A 24,534-nucleotide genomic window follows, 5' to 3' on the forward strand; every position below is an offset into this window, starting at 1 on the left:
TCTTCTACTCTTTGTTCCTTCTCATTTTCCTCATTCATCAATTCTTCAAAGTACTCTTTCCATCTTGCCATCACACTACTGGCACCTGTTAATACATTGCCACTCTATCCTTAATCACCCGAACCTGCTGCAGGTCCTTACCATCTTTGTCTCTCTGTCTCGCCAGCCTGTTAAGATCAGTCCAGCCTTCCTTGCTGTCCAGCCGAGCATACAAATCATCATCGGCCTCTTGTTTGGCCTTTGCCACCTTTACTTTAACCGTGCGCTGTCTACTCTCGTCCGTCCTCTCAGTGTCCCACTTCTTCTTTGCTAACCTCTTTCTCTGTATACACTCCTGCACCTCCCCACCACCAAGTCTCCTTATCTACCTTTCTTCCACTCGATACACCAAGTACTTTCCGACCCGTGTCTCTGATTATATTCGCTGTAGTTTGCCAGTCATCTGGAAGGACCTCTTGCCCACCCAGTGCTTGTCTTACCTCCTTACTAAATGTCATGTAACACTCTTCCTTTTTCAACTTCCACCATTTTGTCCTCACTTCAGCCTTTGGTTTCTTCATCTTCCTCACTGCCAGCGTCATCCTACACACCACCAACCTATGCTGTCTGGCTACACTCACCAACCACTACTTTGCAGTCACTGATTTCCTTTAGTTGGCGCCGTTGACACAAAATGTAGTCTACCTGTGTACTTCTGTCTCCACTCTTATAGGTCACCCTATGTTCCTGTCTCTTCTGAAAGAAAGTATTTACAATAGCCGTTTCCATTCTCTTAGCAAAGTCAACCACCATCTGTCCTTCCGCGTTCCTCATCTGGAGTCCAAACCTGCCCATCACCTCCTCATCATCTTTGTTTCCTGCGCCAACATGTCCATTGAAGTCTCCACCAATTACAACCCTCTCACTTCTCGGGATATTCTGTATGACTTCATCAAAGTCCAACCAAAATTTCTCCTTCTCCGCCAGCTCACATCCTACTTGTGGGGCATACCCACAAACCACATTGAACATCTCGCCTTCAATTTCTAGCTTCAGACTCATCATTCTATCTGATACTCTTTTTACTTCTAAGACATTCCTAACAAACTCCTCTTTTAAGATAACCCCAACTCCGTTTCTCTTTCTGTCTTCACCATGATAGAACAACTTAAACCCTGACCCTAAGCTTCTCGCCTTGCTCCCTTTCCACCTGGTCTCCTGGTGACACAGTATGTCTACCTTCCTTCTCTGCATCATGTCAACCATCTCTCTACCTTTACCTGTCATTGTTCCTACATTCAAAGTTCCTACTCTTAGTTCTATACTCTTAGCGTTCCATTTCTCTCTTTTCCTCCGGGCACACCTCCCTCCTCTCCTTCTTCGACCAACAGTAGTCCATTTTCCACTGGCACCCTGAAGGTCAACAGTACCAATGATAAATGAGTAAATAAATGAGTAAATAAATGAATAAATAAATAGCTAAACAGATAAGCAAACAAATAAATAAATTAATCCATAAATGAATAAATAAATGAATAAATGCATAAATAAATAAATGAATGAATAAATAAATGAATGACTAAACAAATTGACTGAATAAATAAAAAGACAAATAAATAGGTTTGTAAATAAAAAAATGACTAAATAAATGAATGACTGAATAAATAAACAGATAAATAAATAAATAACTAAATAAATAAATACATCACGAGAAGCATTTCATGTGTTTTTCACGGAAAAAAAGTGGAGGACAGGTTGGAGGGGTGGTAGAATCTTGGGGGAAAAAACAGAATTGATCCTAAATAAGGAAAAATCTGTGGAATTGCGAATCTGTGGCTATGGAACTAAGAATTCCCGGATTGTCCGTCGTATTGAGTTGTAATATCATTAATCATCACTAGATGGCAGACATGTCTTAGCTGCATTAATGCTGGGTTCTAATTTTTTTAGTTTTCTGTGTTTTTTCTGTGTTTATTTTTTCAAAATTACTTCATTTCAGTGAATTCACTTCTGCGCTAACCCCCTTTGCCTGCATTTTATGAATTGTGTGCATACAAAAATTAGGCCCAAGTGTTGACGTCAAGCTTCCACAAACATTTATACTGCCCTTTGCAATAGTTTATTGTTTTCCTTTTTTTAATGTGGATTTGGAATAATGTGCTGGGCCTTAACAATCTTTTAGCGTCAACAATTTTTTGAGTGTGTGCGTGTGCACAAAATAAGTTGTTGCGCTACATGTTGGCTTCTTGCTGAGCGGGTTTGTGTTCTCCTGGAAAGGCTAAATAAAGTCCTTGAAAAAGAAATACAATGTGTGGTTATTGTCCTCCACCTTTGTTGTTTGCTCAGCATGGTGAATTTTTCTACCTGCTTTGAGAAATTTATTATTTCGAATTGAAGATATGAAGAGCACATAGTTTGCCTATATGCACATATTTTGTCCCCTCCAGCCTTAAAGTAGCCCATGTTGTGATAACGGCACTAATCTAGTTAGCAGAAGAGATAATGAGGATGCCAAACCCCCCACCCCCCCACCCCAATACCCCATCTTGCATGTAACCTTGAAATGACCTTTATGTCGACTTCCCCATCAATCAGCCTGCGATCTGAAGCACGGCCACCTGTTCGCGCACGACGCCAGGTCCGAGGACAGTTTAGAGGGGATAAAAAGAGCAGGAAATCTGTCATTGCATGGTAACCACGGTAACATGCAGCATCATCCCCCCCCCCAAAAAAAAAAAACAAAAACAACAACGCACGCACTCAGCAGCTTGAACCTGGTTGGGGGGGGGGGGGGAGGTTCGGGGAGATGCGCCTCTTTACCTGACTTTAATCATCTTGATCATGTGCTAAGCGCATCACTTGGTCACATGTGCCTTTTTTTAATAAGCAATTAACGTGTTTGCTTTCATCTGATGGATGATGCTGAGCCAAGACGGTGAGGCGAGAGAGGAGGCGTGCGCATCACCCCCCCCCTACCACCCACACCCACCTCCCTCTGCCGCCTCCTCCTCCTCCTCCTCTTCTGTCAAAAGCTCCTCCTCTGTCCATCGCTCCATTCGAGACCGGTGACATTTTTGTGCTCAAAGAGAGCAAGAGGGCAGCGGACTGTGAATTTGCAACCTGCTGCTGTCTGTCGCCTCCATCCAAGGTAAGACGAGACCTCACACGTCTTGCTGCTGTGCCGCGCTGCGCATCCGCGTGCAGATTACGCGTCGGCTTGTGTTTTTTTCCTCTCTCACCCCCCTCCACCATCCCTTTTTTCTTTTGATTGAATACAACCAAGAGGACGAATGCATCAGTAAAGGGCAGAGTTAACGGCAACCCAAATGGGCTTTGCTTGTCAAAATAAAGGAAAAATAACCATTGCCGTAGCCTATTTTCAGCAGCGTCATTGCGCTTCGGATTGCCCGTTATCCAACGACCTTCTTGTTATTTTTCTTCCTGCAGTTTGGCGCATGCCCAAAAAATCTGCCAAGTTTTCCGGATTTCACCTTGAATGTGGTCTGCGACGTTTGATGATTTGGGTGATTATTTTTCTTGCTGGTCTGGGCCACAGAATGACCAAAATGACCGCACTTTGTTGGATGCGCCGTCACAAATGGAGGCAGAGTAGGTGTTAATTTCTATCCCTGCAGGTGTAATCTATAAGAATGTTCCTAACTGTACCACCGAGCCCCCAAAAGGTACATTTTGTTCTCAAGATTTCCGTACAGGGCAATGGAGACAACTCCCGGTCAGAGTCGAATGTGGCCCAGAAACGGCAACAATGCTAATGTCACACGCTGCAAATTTCTCATTGTGTTTTTTTTATTCTTTGTTGTTGTTTTTGTCCTGCAGAGGCTAATATGAAGGCAACATTTCGCAAGCATGATCCAGGAAAGTGCCAGCAGTCCTTTCACCGCGTTTGAGGCCCAAAATCATGTTTAACTCCCATCGGTAGAAGCCGCGCCCCCGCCCGACATCCCCCCCCTCGCTTCATCCAAACCAGCCAGCGCGAGCGAAGCGGCCACCGCAAGCGCGCAGAGATGCGTCCGCCATGCGTCCGCCCGGCCGAGCGGAGGGGTCAGCGCTGTTTGCGGCGAAAACTGAGACCGGTGCGGATCTTGGGCTTAGTGGTGAGCCTCCTTGCCGTAAGTGCCGTCTCCGCGTGTGCCTTGACGTGGAATTCTGCCGCTTTGGGAGATTGGGGGGCACCCGACGAGAGCCTCCTCCGCCAGATGGTGCCCCACAGGACTCTGCTCTCCAGCCGAAAGACAAAAGAGGCCAACGGATCGGCCGGCGGCAACGAAAGCCAAGGGGAGTACCCGCCGGATCTTTTTAACCTCCAGGAGAGGCGGCGGGGGGCGGTGGTCCTCCACATGTTCGGCATGATCTACATGTTCATCGCCTTAGCCATCGTATGCGACGAGTTCTTCGTCCCGGCGCTCACGGTCATCACCGAGAAACTGACCATCTCGGACGACGTGGCCGGCGCCACCTTTATGGCGGCGGGGGGCTCGGCCCCCGAGCTCTTCACGTCCATCATCGGGGTCTTCATCTCGCACAGCAACGTCGGCATTGGCACCATCGTGGGCTCGGCCGTCTTCAACATCCTCTTTGTCATCGGCATGTGCGCCATCTTCTCCAAGGAGATCCTCAACCTGACGTGGTGGCCGCTTTTCCGCGACGTCTCCTTTTACATCCTGGATCTCATCCTGCTCATCGTTTTCTTCCTGGACAACTTCATCTCCGTGTGGGAAAGTATCACGCTGCTGTCGGGATACGCCGCCTACGTCATCTTCATGAAGTTCAACGGCACCATGGAGGGATTCGTCAAGAACTGCATGAACAAGAACCAAGTGGTGGAGGTGGAGGTGCAGCCCAAGGTGAGTAGGGCGTGTTGACTTGTGACTTGTTCCTCAAAATTTGCCGCTTCTGGGCTAATTGCGCACCGCCCGTGTCATTTAGCTTTCCGTTCTCGAAATCGCCAGCCCTCGCAGAGCGATGCTTCCAAATGTGTCAGCTTGGAGATGATGAACTCATTCACTGCCAGACGATATGCAAAAATGTGTCCACTCCAGTGCCAGGGTTTTTGAAAATTTCACGCAAGACCCACAGAATTCTGACTTTTAGGACTGCACAAACATTTAATGCATGTTATCTGAGTTTGAAGTGGGGGCATCTGTACAAAATACAATATAATACATACAGATTGACTGATATAACGCTTTAACAACAGCTGAAACTATGACAAAGCACTCACATGGACAAAAGCCAAATACTGCTCTCTCGTGGAAGGGAAAAACATTGCCGGAGGTCTGACGAGCGCTTTATCAGCACCCCCGCAAGTAAAAACAAATTCAGAAATAGCAGTGAATGAGTTAAAGTCTGAGCCAAAATTTCTAATTGCAAGAAACCTTTGACACACTTCTTTCATCAGGAAAAAAAGAATTGATTTCTAAGTTATATGGGTCTGGAGTTGTCTGAGCTTGAAATGGGGGTGGCTGTCCAAAATACGATACAATACATACATATTGATTTATATAATGCTAGATGCTGCCCTCTCTTGAAAGGGAAACGCATTGCCAGAGTTCTAACCAGCACTTTATCGGCACCCCCCCGCAAGAAAAAACAAAACCCAAACACATTCGGGAATGGCGCTCCACGACACGATTTTCAATTCCCGGGAATGGCAGCGAATGAGTTGAAAAAAAACAAATCAAATGTGTCATCCGGGGTTCTTCTGACTAACAAATCACAAGGAAGCCATTTGCGATCGCTTGGCATGGTTCCCTGTGAGTTGGCCCAACCGCTAGCGGCTGAGGTGCGGCCACTTAACGTCAAACGCCGCCGTTAAACGGCCGTGTCGGCTCACTGGATGGTTTTCCCGGCCGGCGCCAGCAATTGGACGCTGGCGTGCAGATGATCTGCGGCGGTGGGGGGAGATTTAGCTTTGTGACATGAGGTGGAAATGAAATTTTGGAGAGCATTGTCTCATAAAGCCTTGATTTTAATTTATTGAAACATCACGGTGGGGGCAGGATTTGCCCCCCAGGGACGTATTTTTCAAATTCCGCAAGGAGGAAGAGGCGGCACTTTTTTACTTTTGGTGATGTCGCGCAAGGTTACACTCAATCGGTTTGTTTGACAGGCGCGAGGAGGGAAGAAGCTTCACCGGCTCGGTGCCAGACAAGCGAGGTGACCTTGAGCTGCAAAGCATTCTGGGTACCGATGACTCAAAAAAAAGTCATAGTACAACGTGACTGTGTCGCTGTGCGTAACTAGCATTAGTGTTTTGGTAGTCAGATAAAGCGTCCTGGTTAACTGCCTTGACCTCTGAATTCATTTGGGAAATGAAAAGTAAGATGTGGAGCGCCATTCCTGAATTTGTTTGCGTTTATGTTTTTTTTTGCGTACAGGTGCCAATATACTGCTGGTTGGACCTCTGGCAATGTTAGTCCACCCCACAAAGGGGGCACCTTTTGTACAGCCAACGCCATTTCAAGCTCAGATAACTCCAGACCCATATAATTTAGGAATTAACTTTTTATTTCTGACGAAAAAAGTGTGTCTAAGGTTACTTATGCTGCATTTAATGTTAATGTAGTCCTAGAACTCAATTTTTGTAGGTCCAGCAATTTGAGTGAAAATGACAAAAGCCCTGGCACAGGAGTGGACACATTTTTGCACATCATCAGTGAATGAGTTAATTAGGGCAACAAAAAAAAATCTTCCAAGCAGTGGCCATTTTTCATTACATCTTGGCACTTTGGGGACGCGTTAGAGCGTCTCACTTTGGGTTTTAATTGGCAATTTAAGCAGACGTGCGCCACATTCTCCAAATGTGACATAGATAGATAGATAGATAGATAGATAGATAGATAGATAGATAGATAGATAGATAGATAGATAGATAGATAGATAGATAGATAGATAGATAGATAGATAGATAGATAGATAGATAGATAGATAGATAGATAGATAGATAGATACATAGATAGATAACCCGACACGGTGTGCCCGAGGAAGGCCATTTCTTCAGCCGTGACGTTTCTCGCGATGCATCAGAACAATGGCTATCTGGCTGACTGGCTAGCTATCAAGCTGGCTAGCTATTACCTATCTATTGGCTTGCTAGCTAGCTTTCTATCTATTTGTCTTACTATTCTATTTGAGTTACTTGCGGGTTGAGTGAACGCTGGTGCGTCTGGTTGCCACTGCTCACCCACAGAAAAACTTATCCTGTGACTGTAAAGTGACCTTGAGAGTTTTGAAAGGCGCTTATAAAGGAAATGTATTATTATTATAAAAGTCAGGCTCAAGGTGGGACAGTGAAAGCGGATTGTACTGTTGTGACCATGACAACGCGACCATTGGATAATCACCTAAAAAAATCCCCCACCCCCCTCCAAATTTTGTTGTGACACCAAATATTCAGTTCGACATATTGAATTTGAAGCAATAAGTCAGGGGAAATTGTAAGACGCTATTGTCCAATTGAGGTCCAAATATTTGGTGGACAAAATAAAAGAGGAAATCTGTTTATTAACTCATTCACTGCCATTCCCGCATTTATTTCAGATTTGAAAAACATGACGTGGAGCGCTATTCCCAAATTTGTTTGGGTTTTGTTTGTTCTTGCTGGGATGCCGATAAAGCACTGGTCACACGTCTGGCAATAATTTTTCCCTTCCACGAGGGGGCAACATTTGCCTTTTGTCTTTGTTGGCGCAGTGATACTGTTGTTTAAGCTCTATCAAACATGCGAATCAAACCTCTGAAGATGGAGGACACTGATTCGCTGTGGCGACCCCTTTAAGGGAAAGGCCAAAAGGAAAAGTAGAAGAAGAAATCAATATTGTATTGTATTTTTGAAAGCCCCCATTTCAAGATCAGATAACTCCAGACCCATATAATTTAGGAATTAGCTCTTTTTTTCTACTGAAAGGTTTCTTTTGCTGAATTGAATGTTTATGTAGTCCTAAAACTCAATATTCTGTGGCTCCTGGAATTTGAGGGAAAATGACCAAAACCCTGGCACTGCAGTGGGCACATTTTTGCACATCGTCTGACAGTGAATGAGTTAAGAAACGTGGTAGATGCATTTTATTTACAGAGTGCAGGAAAAAATGAGTTTGTCGTGTGTGTGTGTTTGATTAAAAAGGCGCTCACGGCGTATGCTATCTTACGTTGCCGATTACAGATAAAAAGTTTGCAGCTCCTGAAGCGCTGTGCTAACTTATCATCACAAAATGCACGATTGCCAAAAATCAGTTATCTTCATCAAGAGCGCAAGGCAGGCAAAAAAAAAAAAATTGTGGCAGATTTTTTTATTTTGTTTTTCTTGCAATTTAAGCCCCAAAGCCCTCAATTGGGGGGCAGGTTTGGGTGTTGGGGGAGCAACAAAGTCCTACAGCGAAATTGTATTGCAGCAGTCAGTCTATGCGCTAATCCCAGTGCACTGCAAGCGATTTGATTTGAGCAGCACAGATGTCGGAAGGACTTCTTTACCTATTTGTGGATGCCGACCGCTCTTCCCTAATACCTTTTGTTGACTTAATGTGTGCTTGGTCCGCGAGTTAATCTCGGGGGGGGGGGGCTCTTGACTGAAGCGTCGCAAGAAGTGATTAATCGTGAAATTTGTTATGGTGTCGGGAAAATAAAGAAATATGGGAAATATTCGTGGACACGTCCGACAAGTTGTAGATCATGGCGCACGGTATTGTCAACTGTCGCGCGTTCCGCTAAGCTTCGTAGCTGGTCGGTGGTTGAATGAGACGTGAGTCTCACCGCCCCTCCAAAAGACATGATTAAAGAACAATCGTGAAAAGTTATGGTGCAGTAGGAGAAGGGTCAAATGAGTTTATCCGTTTCAGTGAATGCTGATCGTGACACCCACCATGGCTCTCCCGACTCATTTGGATCACTCTCGGCGAGCCGCCTCCTGTTCATAATGACAAATCACAACTATAGGGGGAACCCGAGAGCGATAGCAGTTGTTTATTCCTCGTTTGATTGGCTGACTGGGAGAAAATCTGCACCGTGGGGGCAAACCGAGTCAGGAAGCCGGTTAAGATTCCTCCGTCGTCGCCAGATAATTTGCTGGGGCACGCAGGCAGATGTTGCCTCCGCTGAGATGGAAGGGTTGTGACCTCTGCTTGCAGCATTAGCAAGCTAAAAATAGCGGGATGCAGAGGCGAGATTTTTCGTCAGGATTGGGCTTCAAAGATCTGTTACAAAGGCTGCTGGCATTTCCTAGCCACCGGTGATGCCGCGAAAGATCATCCCCGTCCGTGCCTGTCACCTTGTCAGGCCTTCTCAACTCGTGCAAGAAATAATACCAGGTGTCGTGTCGGCACAATAGCAATCTTATTTTTAGGTATAGGGTAGTCATAGAAACTGCCGATACCAACCGCAAGCTAAATGCTTCTCAGAAGGAGTTGGTGGTATACTTTGGCAGTATGACACGTCCCCAAAAATATTTGCGGTGGAAAGAATGGTCTTTGGCCAAAATTTTGGAGTCATTGTGTTCTATTAAATATTATGATTCAAAAATATGGGATCGGTACTAAGTTTTGGTGAGAATCAGAATCAGAAAGCCTTTAATCGCCCACAATGGGGAAATTTGCAAGTACCCAAATACTGAATTTTTAAACTGGTTTCATTCTGGGAAAAAAATAAAAACATTGAACATCCCGAGTTGTGAATACAGAAAAGAAAACATGGTTAATTTAATTTAATTTAATTTAATTTAATTTAATTCATTTTAATCTAATTTCTGAATTAAAAATTTAAATGCAATTTTAATTACATGTAATCATTTGATTAAATGTTATTTAATTAATTTTAATGAATTTAATTCATTTTACTCTAATTTCTAAATGTAATTTTTAAATGCAATGTTTAAATCCAATTTTTAATTTAAATTATGTTCATGCCTTTTAATTTATTTTAATTAAATTTCTAAATTTAAATTTTGACTTGATTTTTTTAATTTAATTTAATTTGTTACATTTGTAAATTTCATTTCTAAATTGACATTTTTATTTAATTTACTTACAAATAATTACATTTCATTTAATTAATTTTAATGTATTTTACATCATTTAAGTTAATATCTAAATCTACTTTTAATTGTAATTTTTAAATTTAATTTTCTTATAGTGTAATTTATTTTAATGCATTTTAATGTATTTTTATTATCATGTTTTTAAATTTCTTTTAATTAAATTTTAATTTTAAATGTAATTTTTAATTTAATTAGATTTTTTAATTCATATATTTGTCTGTTTATTACTTTGTTTGTTTGTCTGTTTATTTTTTATTTTATTTTTTGCTAGTATCGTGTCATAGGTAATGGTCGTTATTATGAAGAAAACCTTTTCCATAGCTTGAAATCCACTCAGAAGCTATTTTGGTTCCCGTCCTTATATTTGCCCCCACCCCCTCCCAAAAAATGCCTTGAGTTGTACTTTGAATTTCAAACAACTACGTAACCAATCGGGTGTCGTCTCATCCCATTTTTCCGAGGACTAGTTTGGGTGAGTCCAAAGTTCCAAAAGTGGCCTCCTTTTCCAGAAAGTGTTGTTGCTGTCTTTTCATGTGTGGCTGACTTGCAGTATTTACCGCAAGTGAGCCCATGTTTAAAAATAGAAGAGCGTCTTGAGTTTGAGCTCAGCGCGACAATACAACAGTCAAAGTTGTGTCATCCGACGCAGCTGCAGCACGACTGGACTTTGGCCATCAATAGCCTGGCGCTGTTGTTGTTGTTTGCATTCATCGCTAACAACAGCCAGCGGCGCTCTCATTTGCATCACAGGTGCTTAGTGTGTCATCTCCAGTGCATTAGCATTTTGTAGCACATCCAAAAGGAGTTTTAAAAAAATTTTCGCCGCGTGCGATTTGAAAATCAAATGATCATCATGCGTGCGGCCATTGTGCGCCCATAATGCGCCCATAATGTCTGCCCCTCCCCCCTCGAACTCTCGCCTTACGGTGTCGGGCAGTTGAGTTCTGAGGAATTGAAAATCGACCTCATTAGGAGTCCCCGGACGAATATTTTATCTCCATTTAAGGACCACGGACAGCTCCCTGACTCACTGCATTCTCTTCCCAAGGCGAGCAGCAATTGGTTTTGTGAAAGTCAATTCAAGGTCAAAGCCTCTCCCAAAACCCGAGACGGTATACTTTTAAAATACATGTATGAGGATTTTGTTTTTGTTTATTGTTTTTTTTCTGAAGGGGAGTCAGACGGCCCCGCTGAAAACCGAGAGCTACATTGATCCCTAGCTATTTCTGAACGCCAGGTGGAATTAGATGACTGCACTGTAAATGCATCATATGAAGGGCAATGAGATCTTTATCTCGCCGGTGCATGAAATAACACCGGGACTCTCAGTTGATTGACAACTAAAGTCAGTCAGGGGAAATGTACGAACATCAGGAAGTATTTTGCATATTTCCACTTCCTCTTGCAGGGACGCCAGGTCATCATTAATTAAGAATTTTAACGAATGGAAGTCGATTGAACATGCATACGTGGAACTGTCGCGGCTTGGACTTGAAACGGATTTACGTGGGACAGGAGATTTGAGACCATCTCTTTCGTCATTGGATGCTACAGCTTCATGTTTGCTTTCAACATTTAGCTTGTAGCAGACATTTCACCATGGCGTTCACTGGTGAAAAGGACACTTTGGTCCTCCCCTCTTTCATTTAAAACTGCTAAATGAACTTTGTTTTGTTCTTTTGACTTCAAGATGGCGCCGCAGCTCCTGTACTTTGTTTTTCTACTTCTTTCTTTGCTTTCCTCTTCCTTCCATCACTTTGCTGCTGTGAAATGGAAATGTCTCCACTGCGAGACTATTAAAGGTAAATCCAATCCAAAAATATGTTTGCGACACACAAATGCTGTCCCGCTGATTGGCAATCGAAACGGGTCAAACGAAAAAGCTGCTCGAGATCGCCATGCCCTTTTTTTTTTTACCCTCCCCAAAGCCGTTGCCCGATTGGTCGATGGGTATGCGAGGTGGAAGCAATTTGAGCTGGTGAGCGCTGCCTTGTGGGAAATCAACCACGGTGGCAGCTTCCGTAATTAGTTCTGCTTGTTAGAGGAGAAAAAAAACAAGGGTTACTAATTAGCAAGTGGGCGGCTTCTTGACTTGTGCAGATTTTATCCACCCCCATCGCCTTAAAGATGGTTATTATCAACTCAAGGCAAAAAAAGGAGAGAAAGAGCAATGGTTGATGTGCACAGACAAATCTCGGAGGGTCTTCCTGTCACGCTTCGACAAACAGGTTCCCCGCCGGAAGTCACTTTAAAGGGGGGGGGGCAGGAGGCTCGTAGCACAAAACTAGTAACAGCAGCAAAAAAATGTCACATCATCATTTTCATGCCACGCTGGATTCGAAAATGTAAATGAGATTTTTTTGGTTCTTGTTGTTAGTGTTGATGATGACGTAACGCTGACATGCGGAACGCCCTTCGAACACCATGATCGGTCGCAGCGCTGTTGCTGATGATATCCCGATGACAAAAAGTAGTACGGAATTGGCGGAAACGTGCGGTTGGAAGGTTCCAACGCTGCTTTTGAAGGCTTCCAATCCAATGGAAAATCCCAGTAATCTGCTGCCAATTTCTGACGCTGGAGTGGAAGTGCTCATGCATGTGACACTTTTCCCAACGCTGATTCCGCCCCGAAACGTTCCCCCTATACGTGCACACAGAAAAAAATCATCCGTCCCGCCCGTCCGCCAGTTGAGCCGCTCCCAAGAAGCCTCCTGATGTGACATTACGTAACACGTGGAAGGCGGGTATTAGAGGAGTGTAGAAACATGCTAATCCTTTTGTGTGATTATTAGTCGGGATGTTTAACGTTGTTTTAATAAGCGAGTCGCCATGTAATCTCGATCTGGCACCTCTCTTGGGGGTGGAGGGGGGATTGGTCAAGTGAAAAAAAAGACTGATTCAATTGTAAGATAGCAAGGAATTAGCCCGTAAATTATCGTGTTGAAGTTTTTATTTCAAAATTTCTGTTACTGTAAAACACAGGTTTCAAAGTCGAGGCTTGGGGGCCAAATCTGGCCTACCACATCATAAGCAAATCTAGCATGTCAAATTCCAGGACTCTTGTTAACTCATTCACTGCCGGACAATGTGCAAAAATGTGTCCACTCCAGTGCCAGGGTTTTTGTCATTGTCACTCAAATTGCAGGACTCACAGAATATTAAAGTTTAGGACAACATAAACATTCAGTGCAGTGTAAGAAACCTTACACTATCTTCTTTCATCAGAAAAAAAGAGTTAATTCCTAAATTATATGAGTCTGGAGTTATCTGAGCTTAAAATGGGAGCGGGTGTACAAAATGCAAATGTGGCCTCATCATGGGAGGGAAAAACATTGCCAGAGGTCTGTCCAGCGCTTTATCGCCACCTCTGCAATTCCTGAATAAGTTCAGTTTTTCCAATTGTTTCCAAAGTCCTTGTTACACTCGGGTATTTTTTTTATTTATGACTTCTGATTTCAAAACTCTGCACCTGCCAATTTGTCCTGTGCCGTGTATGAAATGTATGGAGTTGATTCAACATTTATATCATTTACAAAATTATCTGTCATGATGGCCTTTTTATTAAATAAAAAATAATAATAAATACAAAGATCAAGAAATAAAGACATGATTGAATGAATTAATAAATAAATGAACAATTAAATAAATAAATACACAGATAAATGAATAAATAAATTGATAGATGAAGAAATAAATAATTGTAATGAATGTATGAATGAATGAATAAAAAAGAAATACATAAATACATAGATAGATAGATAGATAGATAGATAGATAGATAGATAGATAGATAGATAGATAGATAGATAGATAGATAGATAGATAGATAGATAGATAGATAGATAGATAGATAGATAGATAGATAGATAGATAGATAGACAGACAGACAGACAGACAGATAGATAGATAGATAGATAGATAGATAGATAGATAGATAGATAGATAGATAGATAGATAGATAGATAGATAGATAGATAGATAGATAGACAGACAGACAGACAGATACATGGACAGACAGACAGACAGACAGACAGACAAATCATTGAATGAACAAACGAATGAATCATATATCTATAAACATTGAAATAGATGCATACATAAAAGCATAAATAAATAAAAACAATTAAGTAAATAAATACATAGATTGATAAATAAATAAAATAACAAATAAGTAATTACATCGACCAATAACTAAATATATCCATAACTACACAAATAAATCCATGATTGAATGAATAAATGAATTGATACATACGTACGTACAAAAATAAATAAGTAAATACCTGCATAAATACATTAAATAAATACATTTTCACGTTCTTGAAAAGCCACAGCTGACAACGAGGCGCTCGAAAGCGGCCATTTTAGCACCAGGGAAAATGTTGATGCCAACAAAGGCGCTCAAAACTCCGATAAAATGGAGTAGGGATCCACTCCAATACATAATATTAAAGAAAAATAATTAATTAATGTACTAATTAATTAATCGCTGAAATAAATTTTTAGCAATGAGCTTATTCCAAAGGATTTCTTTCCTCCACGTGCATGTTCTAAAATCAAGTCATATTAACAGCTTGGCAGCACAATTGCGACAGCGAGGAAGAAAGAATCCAGATCATCCGAATAGGCACGGCGAATCTTCTCACCAAATGTCAACGCCTCCACATTTTGTACAAAGCGAGCGTGTAGGCCGGCAAACAAAGCCTCCGTATACCTACCGTCTAGCAAATTCGAAGAGGAGCCTGCGGAGAGACGTTTCGCACATGCGCACGTTTTGACTTTTTTTTGTGTGTTTGTTCTCAAAGATAAGAGTGACCTCACTTTGCCGATTCATTTCTTGCTTTTTATTTTTGTAAAATATAAAGCGACGTCCCGCCTTGATTGATCACGCGTCTTTGTGGTTTAATCGCGGTTCATCCTGAACAAAACCATCGTCCAACGTCTTCCGTCGTCATCATCATCATCATCGTCATCATGGCCGCCACCGTGATGTGACGTCTCTGTATCGTTGCGTTTGGCATGCTTCACATCTTTGTCTTGTTTTTTTTTTCTTCTCTTCCCTTCCCTTCCCGATCCCCCCACCCCCTCCCTCTTCTTCTTTTCTGACCCGTCCTCTTTCTTTGTGTTGGATGAGAAGGCCAGTCCGGGGGTGCCCGAGGATGAAGGCAAGTTGTCGGTAGGTGTCTTGTCTCCTTTTTTTGTGTGTGTGGCTGTTCAACGACGTGTGCGTCTCCCACCATGCCGTGACTTTGTGTTAACTTCATCCCAAGTCGTTCCCAGATGTTCGGACCAAGCGGCGTTGGACGCGGAATAAAAATGAAATAAAAATGGACGCCAGCCGTCGCGAGAAGGAAGGCTTCGAGCGGCCATCTTAGCTTCAGTAACGCTTCGATTGTCCCAAAAGTTGAACACGGAATCACGTAACAGCGTGAAGAAGAGCTCGACTGCGCTTTTCCAACCCGAGGGCCTCGTGTTTTAAAGTTGAAGACATCAAGCGGGATTCCCAAATCTGATTCCAAGCGGGAGCATAATTGGAGAAGCTGAGCCATTCTGACAAACTCCATTCTCCCTCAGAGCCATTCAGCAGAGTGTAATTTGACTTGCGCATTAAGATGCTGTCATTCTGGCAACCCAGGAACCATTTTTAACGCCGTTTCCCGTCTCCTCGCAGGCCCGACCCCGTCTTCAGAGGGGGGGCAGCTCGGCCTCCTTGCACAACAGCTTGATGAGGAACAGCATTTTCCAGCTCATGATTCACACCTTGGACCCTTTAAGTGAAGGTGAGATTGTCCATTTTTGGGGATTTTATCCCACAAATCATCCGTACCACCCAAAAACAATAAATCAATCAATAAATAAAATATGTTTGTCTTGAGAAATATTCTCTCAAAAGCCTTCTTTGAGAAGCGAGTGAGTCGGCTCAGCGGAGATTCGCACACCACGCCGAGATGGGCTTTCAAGTGGCCATTAGCGTGTATCAATTTGTACATTGCATCCCAAAGTATTTCCATCAATCTGTCTGGGCGATTAAAAATAATAATACATAAATAAATAATAAATACTAAGTCTGCTTCACATGCTCGAAATGGATACAGAGATCCCTTGCTAATTTGCGTTTTGCTAATCTTTTTTTTTCCCCCAGGGAAAACTCAGACTCTTTTGTACATGAATGTAGCTTGGTTGGTTTGCAACGCTAACGTCACCCTATGACAGCACGATACCTCATAGTTTACCGCCAGGTGGATTGGCTGTGCATCTTATCAGCCCCATCCAGACCCCCCCCCCCCCCCAGTCTTATTATATAACTCTATTTTGCGGATTTTCGTCTATCGCAAGTGGTCCTGGTCCCCTTTAATAGTGACAAATGAGGATTACTGTAGTTGCTTCTAATGAGAAATGGCTTGTAACAGGAGAACTGAGAATCCAATGACGGACATACACGCCGTTTTTGTTTCCGGCGATGCTTTTCCCGATGTTGTAAAAGCACGATGCGGTGAGTTGAGCAGGTGCAACGCATCCTCGCACACACCAGGGCTCTTAAGTGGAGCGCACGTGGTAGGTGGCTGGGGGGGGTCCATGTATATTTTATGGGCGGTTCTGAAAATAAGTTGTCGGAGGCAAATAGGAAGTCTGCGGTTGCTTTTCAACTGGTTCGTGTTTCACTCTTTGCATGTGTTCCATGTTCTGATTGCACTTCCTTTTCAACGTGAAACGTGTGCCATATTTGACATCACCTGATGAAAATATCAGACCAATCGCGTACACGAGATGAATGAATCGCACCTCCAACAATTTGGAATGTTCAGTTTCACCTGCGGGTTGAATTGAAACAAAATCACATGGCTCGGATTGATCTTATGTGTTTTTGTCTCTCCGCGGCTTTCCTCGACTGTCCCCCTCAGAATTTGCAGACTCTGGTGAGTTGATCTTCTTTCTGTCACCCCCCCACCCCCCCCCACCTCCACCACATGTCATTCCCCTTGCTTTTCCGTCATTCTAATGCTAACCTGGGGATGATTCTCGACGTGTCCCGATGTGTCCCTCCTATACGCACTGCTGACTTTTTCGTAGGTCAAGCGTACATTTCCATCCTGTTCTGTGATGTCATTTCCTCTCCCTGGACTTATTTATCCCATGCCCCCACTGAGACCATCCTCTCTCTCTCTCTATCTCTACCATATTTAGCCTACTAACTTGCTAGCTCTCTCTCTCTAGCAAATATAGCCTGCTAACTAATTAGCCCTGTCTCTCTCTTTCTCTCTCTCTAGCTCTCTCTCTATCATATTTAGCCTGCTAACTAGTTAGCACTCTCTTGATCACATTTAGCCCGCTAACTAGCTATAGATTTCTCTCTCTTGCTCTCTCTCTCTCTCTCTCTCTCTCTCTCTCTCTCTCTCTCTCTCTCTCTCTCTCTCTCTCTCTCTCTCTCGCTCGCTCGCTCGCTCTCTCTCTCTCTCTCTCTCTCTCTCTCTCTCTCTCTCTCTTCTCTCTCTCTCTCTCTCTCTCTCTCTCTCTCTCTCGCTCTCGCTCTCGCTCTCCCTCTCTCTCTCGAGCAAATTTAGCCTGCTAATTTACTAGTGTTTTCTCTCTTTCTCTCTCCCTCTCTCACTCTTTCTCTCTCTCTCTCTCTCTCTCTCTCTCTCTCTCTCTCTCTCTCTCTCTCTCTCTCTCTCCGTAGCATATTTAGCCTGCCAACTAGCTAGCACGACCACATTTAGCCTTCTAACTAGCTCGCGCTCTTTCTCTCTTTTTCACTTTTCTCTCTCTTTTTCTTTCTCTTTGTCTCCCTCTTTCTGAAGCATATTTAGCCTGCTAACTAGTGAGCACTCTCTCTCTCTCTCTCTCTCTCTCTCTCTCTCTCTCTCTCTCTCTCTCTCTCTCTCTCTCTCTCTCTCTCTCTCTCTCATCTTGTTGATTATTAGCAGTCAGTCAGTGGGCATCAATGGAGTTCATGTCCTGGCCAGATGGCTGACCTTCCTCAGGATTTCTAATCAATCAACCTGACAGGGGATTAAAGATGACCTCGCCTCATTGTTTGCATGCATGCTTAATCTGCGTCCAACCACCTTTGGCGTTGGAGCAGAGCTTCGCTCCCCCACACCTTTGTGTATTTTTTTCTCTCTCCATTCCCCAAATGTGTTAATTGTCTCTCCTCGGCAGTGCAAATCTGCATGATCGCAGATTGACTAGGCTAAAGTGGGCGTAAAGTGCTGAGAAACCCGATGACCTCGCTATGGTGGACACCCCCCCAACCGCAACCCCCATCCCACCAAAAAACAACAACAACAAATGCATATGTGTACAGAGAAAGGTGTCCAGCTATGGTGGTTATTATACTTAATAGTTTTATTTCATTTTGAGTGTTTTTTTTTCAAGCTGATGTTAATTCATTTTCAGAACCACTTAAATGAACAAAAACATGTTTTTTGTTATTTTATCAAGTGGTTGCAAGAAAAATGTAATGTAATAAAAATATGTTTGGTTTTATTCATTTTATTTTTACCCAAAGGCTTGCCTTTAGTATTAGATTTATTTATTTATTTGTTTATTCATTTATTTATTTATTTATTTATTTATTTATTTATTTTAAATATTTTATGCTTTATTGCAAAATGTCAAAAACGACTCCCTTTTTTGTACACTAAATAGATCATTTTATTTTCTGAGGTGGTTGCAAGAAAAAAAAAATATTAACTTAGAAAAACAACTTTGAAGTCCAGGTGATCCTATCCACTGGACAAAGTCGTGAATTATTTTAAACATACAAAGTAGTTTCCTCTTTTTTTCCAGTTGTTGTGATAGCTTTCATTTTCCTCAACTAAAACAACCCCGCTAGCTTATGGAAAAAGCGTTCAGGTCCTCCCTGGTCTTTATAAGCCCATCTCGCTGTTGCATTTAGGCATCGTGTACATAGAGAACCATACATTGCACATACAGGCGGCCTTCTTTATACTGAGCAAGGGAAAGAATCGATGCTGAAAGCTTTTTTTTTGCTTCAGACTGAAGCTCCCACTCCGGGTGAGCATGCACTCAGTCAAATGGCTCAGCAGAGGTTTAGAGGGCATTCCGCAAGGACGAGAGGGCTCCTGGTAAACAACAACCCCCCTCCCCTAGTCTCTCTCTCTCTCCCCCCCCCCTCCCTCTCTTCTAATGGGCGAGTGCAGTGATTGCAGTTTAATAACCCCTCAATCGCTCCAAGACCAGCTTGAGGCCATCCCGGTTCTTGAAGGCCCGATCGTCTGGCAGCGATGCGGGCAAGGCTCACATTGAGCGCGGGATTCCAGTCTCGAAGCCTGAATGAACGACAAATGTTGAGTCATAAGCAGGTGTCGTCACTGTATGAGCAGAATCCTCGCTCGTTTCAGTTTGTATCGATTGTGACTGAATTTAAGGCATCTGAAGCCCACTGCAGAAGGCCACATTTGACCTGCATCTGCTGTAAAATGAAATGGAGAGCACTTGTGTTTTTTTTTTGTTGTTTTTTTTTTTTTTGCACGCTTACCTCCAGATTTCTCGCTCACTATGTAGACGCGTCGTCCTCAAAGCAGCGTTTTTGGGCAAGTTGAATGTTTTTGTTGCAGCTTGGCACTACTGCAGAGGAGGACTTGGATCTCCTTTATTTGTGTGTGTTCATGTGGGCAGTGGTGTTCCTCACTCTTTTCCTTTTTTCTGTGTGTCCGTTGCCCTGACCCCTTCCCTGTCTTTTGCTGTGTGCTTGTAGAGCTTGGGACTTATGGGAAACTAAAATATTATCACTCAATGACTGAGGAAGGTAAGGCCTGAAAATTTTCACTTCTTTGTGGCATCCTTTTTTTTTATTTTTCCCTGGCCCCTCCATTGCCACAATGAGCGGTACCTCACCTTTCTTCTCTCTTTTTTTTAATTGCTCTCGGGTCTTGTTTTCCCGGTGACACCACCGCAGCACTTTGCTTTTGTTTTGTTCTCTTAAGATTTCACAACCAAAGTGCAAATCGTGGCGGCCATGTTCTATTTTCGTCTTGTCATGATCATTTTTTTTTCACAATCTGTGCAGTGCTTCTGTCGCATCTTGAGTCTCTCCATGTTTCTCGTATCTTATTTTGAAATGCTCATCAAAGAGGGAGGCATGCTGGTTTAAAAATAAAAGAAAACATGGCGCAGTCATCCGCCCTTTGCGACAGAAGCTTTTCTTCTTTTTTTTCATTCTTTCACTGAAAAATCAACCAATCCTTTCCAGAGCTTCCATTCGCACCTTCGGCGGCGATGCGGGAGCCTGCGTGGCTAAATTTTCCCGGTTGGAGTGAGTCATCCACAAGGTGCTTTCATAAGAGTCAGAGCTTGTGTCAAGGGAAAAAAACACTGAGCATCACAACAGTGACGACTTGAAGCTATTAAAAACGTTTTTTTTTTCTCTCTCTTTCTCTCAGTGTTCACGTAGATGGCGCAATTCTGTTAAATGGCCCTCGCCGTAAACATATTTCCTCAATGTAACATCTTTGACGGGATGAACGTGTTGAAACTTTCAAACCGAGAGTTTCACAATGAGAAAAATGTTTTCACGTCAAGGCCAGAGTGTGAAGTGTAGTTGTTGTTGCAGCTCAGCCGCAGACATGATAGATGGCGTGCGTCTGTGCGATGATTGGGATGAGACAGATGCTGCTGGTGGCGCCTAACGATTTTGCCGGAAGGTCACAGACAAACGCCGACACGGTTGGCCAAGCGCAAATTGATATTGACAGCAACACATCACCCGCACGCTCACCCTCCAAAAAATGAAAAAGGCATTGATTGCCAAAAAGGCTAATTGCTTGAAGGCAGGCCACGCACGGCGTCCTGATATTCTCAAAAAGTTTGTTTCGTACTTAGAGGAAGGCTGCAAAGGATGACGGCGATATGTGGGTATTTTCATGCCGGCAGGGAAACCCGCGTGTGGTCTGGTGGGCACGCCAAGGTCGTGACCTTTTAATTGACTTCCACGATTGACGTCATTTAGCCTTTGCGTGATGCTAGCATTCTTTTTTTATTTAGCGAAATCGACCACAGCGATCCATGTGCTGTCATTTGCTCAAATGCGTCATTGGGGTTTGTCGTTTGAATGATTCGGCGTGATTTGTTGTTGCTAAATCACTAAATCTCACATACGAACGCTAATCAGAGTCCGAGTATAGCGCCATTGAGTGCCTCCGTGTTGTCATAGGGTTTGCCGTCGCTCGCTACAATGTGACTCGCTAAAAGTCGTCACCCCCCCCCCCCATTTGAGTTTCGCTTGACTGAGCTTTGATGAAAAGGTTTCTTCAGCCGTCATCTGTGTGGTCTGATATATATATATATATATATATATATATATATATATATATATATATAGATAGATAGATATATAGATATATATATATATATATATATATATATAGATAGATAGATAGATAGATAGATAGATAGATAGATAGATAGATAGATAGCCAAAACTACCAGCAGAAGATTTTAGTTCGTTGACGAAGCCTCTTGGATAAGAAGCGAAACGTCCGACACCTTCAAAGAAGTACAGATGACAGCTGAAGAAAGACTGAGAGCTTACACAGACGCTTGACTGAGCTCTCGCATCTCCCGTTAGCTTGTGACCCGCTAATAAGAAAGCAAAATGAGCCGGCTGACCTCCAGATCCCAAACACAAGGACAACAACGCGCGGGATCATCACTTTTGTCACAGGCGCCATATCGCCAACAGAAGAAGAAAACCCGAGTCAGCGGCTGCCATTGTGTGCTTTGTTTTTTTGAACAACGCGTCTGCTGCTCTGTTTTGATTTGTTTTTTTTTCCTGCACAGGGAAATTCCGAGAAAAAGCCTCCATTCTTCACAAGATTGCTAAAAAGAAATGCCAAGTGGAGGACAGCGAGAAGGCCAACGGCGTCGCAAGCCGTTCAGGTAAGACAACCGCAGTTTTCCTTCCGGTGATGTTTTGTAACTTTTATCTGTCATTCTGAAAAAAAATATCTCATGACGCACTGCCCGAAAAAAACCGGTACACCCCGGCTGGTCAAGGTGACAACCTTGAATTCACACTTCAATTCACCCCGACAAAAATAAACAGTTGCGTTCCAGTAAACGTTCACAATTTTTGATGACTGGAGTAAAAGTGTCCAATTTACAGTGGCAGGCGGTGGATTTCATCGAAGGCCTTCCGTAGTGCTACGTCTTAATCAATCCACAGCTGCGACTGTGAAAAAGTGTGCTGTGATTTACTACACGTCCACTAGAGCAGTGGTCCCCAACCTTTTTTGCGCCACGGACCAGTTTCATGTCAGACAATATTTTCAAGGACCGGCGGATAAATACAACAAAATAAGACGTTTGTTTTTTTATTTATTTTACTAGGTTACAGTGGGCTAATTTTAGCGGTATGTGTCACGTGACTTAGACAAGCGTTTTGACATGCGTCAAGAGTAAGTCGTAGACGGATGTGATCTGGTAATTTTTCATTTTTCATTTAATGTAAATTATTTATTCTTTCTGCGCGGCCCGGTACCAAATGACCCACGGACCGGTACCGGTCCGCGGCCCGGGGGTTGGGGACCGCTGCACTAGAGGGTACCATTAGCCAGGAAACAACTACAGTAAAGTCTCGTTATATCGATATCGGTTATATCGATATCAGTTATATCGATATTACTGCTTATTACGATACTATTTCTATGTACTCAAGGAGAAAATTACATGCCCGCAGGATCGGATATATCCATAGTCCGGTTATATCGATATTTTTTCCCACTCCCGAGAATATCGATATAACGAGACTTTACTGTATTGTCATTACACCATTCAAGTTTTTACCATGAATGTGTGGATTCATGATATGGGGTCAGAAGTCACTCTTTCACACTGTAGAGAAGATGATTGGCGAAGGATGGCAAAGCATCAATAATAACGTCATAAAATTGCAATATCATTTGATATTTTTGCTAGTCCGACCTTTCTTAATGATGTCCAACATTTCTTGAAAAGTCTGTCTTGAAAATGGCTTTCACAGTAAATCTGCAACCAAATCCATTTATTCTCCTCCTTCAACAATTGTGGGTTGACAAAACCGCTTTTAAATCAATGCAACTATGTATTTGCTTATGCAGCCCGCTACCGATACAGTGTTGCTCTTGTCACTAGTGGCTAGTGATCAGAGCAGTTGCAAAAACTCTGACCTCTTGCGTTGCCAACTCAAAATCTGATTGGTTAAAGCAACACTTTCTTCGACATTGATGCTCCAGGGCCTGCAGAATGATTGTGAAGGAGTCCGGGTAGATTTCTGACCCTGGTAACAAATGATGGCTGAAATGTGTTTAGTTCAATGCTTAAATATGAAAACACACATCTGGAAGTAGCGCAACAGGGGAAAAGTAATGAAAGGAACCTGAAAGTCAATTTGGAATTAATTAATAAGAATTTATGGACAGAATATAATTCACATCAGTCTGTGTTTCACATATTTTTAGGCCGGCAGAGAACGCCTTGCAGGCCCTGACGGTCTACCACTGTCGGAAATGGTCACTTTCCCCATCTCGTCAACGTCCCCTATTGTCCCCCTCGAATGGCTTTTCGGGCGTGGGAGAACCTAAATAGCGGGCACACGGCGCGGCGACATGATCAAGACGCGGCAAATGGATTGCGCAAGCACCGTTTAGCACACGATAGAGACGAGCCGGCCGCTAATGTGAGCAAGTGTCACTTGAAAGGAAGGACGGAGGCGGAGGAGTCAGCGGGCGAGAATCGCTTTCATTGCCTCTTTGTGCAGCGCAATCAAAGTGAGGCCGAATTATGTTAACGGCGACGCATTAGTGTGTTAGCCTCTTGATTGCGTGCTAAGTATCGTAGCGCAGTGCTGATTTCGGCTGGAAATGTCCTTTTTTTTTCCCCTATTTGGGAAGGCGGTCGTTGATGAAAGCCACAACAGAGGCACTTAGGGCTTTTGCATTTTAGAATACCGGTGAGAAAGTGCTTTCATCACAAAATCTTTTTCTTGCCCGCGCAGAGAAGAACCTGCCAAACAGTTCCAGCGTGCAGGTGGAGGTGACCCCGCCCATGAATGGCACAGCGGGACAAGAAGGCCAAGCGGTAAGAAACAAGTCCACCACCTCCTGTAATATTTTCCTTCTGAGACCAGAAAAAAATGGGAGGAACACAAATTACCCTGTTGAAAAATTGAAAGGGGATGGGAGCCGAAAAAAAAACAAAGTATTGCATCAACAAAAAATATGTTAGAAAAACTGAACTGTACAATTGCACGAAAATGGTTCAGAAGAAAAGAACTGTACATCGGGCAAAGTATAAAATATACAGTATAAAGGCCCACCAAAAAGCCTTGATTTTCTTCAAAAGATGACCCTGCGCGTTCTGTGCAGGTGTGCGTTATATGTGAAGTAATATTGAGCAACAACAGGTCTCGCAACTACTGTCAGCAGCCACCGAATCCATTTTGTAGCACCTTATAATGTGGTGTGCCTTATATTTGGAAAACCCTTTCCATTCATTGAAGTTGCGCC

The 24,534-nt window shown here is 43.1% G+C and overlaps 1 protein-coding gene across 5 annotated transcripts in view; it reads left to right on the forward strand.

Annotated features, from left to right (window-relative positions):
* Positions 1-2,992: 2,992 nt before the first annotated feature.
* Positions 2,993-24,534, forward strand: part of slc24a2a (solute carrier family 24 member 2a) — a 28,528-nt gene continuing 6,986 nt past the window's right edge. Inside the window, exons 1-8 of one of the 5 annotated variants that reach the window (XM_088990388.1) lie at positions 2,993-3,127; positions 3,817-4,844; positions 15,165-15,203; positions 15,699-15,807; positions 16,930-16,944; positions 19,749-19,799; positions 21,830-21,928; positions 24,024-24,106. In XM_088990388.1, coding sequence (XP_088846514.1) covers positions 4,005-4,844; positions 15,165-15,203; positions 15,699-15,807; positions 16,930-16,944; positions 19,749-19,799; positions 21,830-21,928; positions 24,024-24,106 — 1,236 coding nt within the window. In that variant the 5' untranslated portion in view covers positions 2,993-3,127; positions 3,817-4,004. Of the gene's footprint in view, positions 3,128-3,816; positions 4,845-15,154; positions 15,204-15,698; positions 15,808-16,929; positions 16,945-19,748; positions 19,800-21,829; positions 21,929-24,023; positions 24,107-24,534 lie in introns of all 5 variants that reach the window. The other 4 variants (XM_088990387.1, XM_088990389.1, XM_088990390.1 and 1 more) reach the window with 4 other exon arrangements.

Source organism: Hippocampus bargibanti, linkage group LG02, assembly GCF_051943395.1.
Source record: "Hippocampus bargibanti isolate YZ-2025 linkage group LG02, ASM5194339v1, whole genome shotgun sequence".
Lineage (NCBI taxonomy): Eukaryota > Metazoa > Chordata > Actinopteri > Syngnathiformes > Syngnathidae > Hippocampus > Hippocampus bargibanti.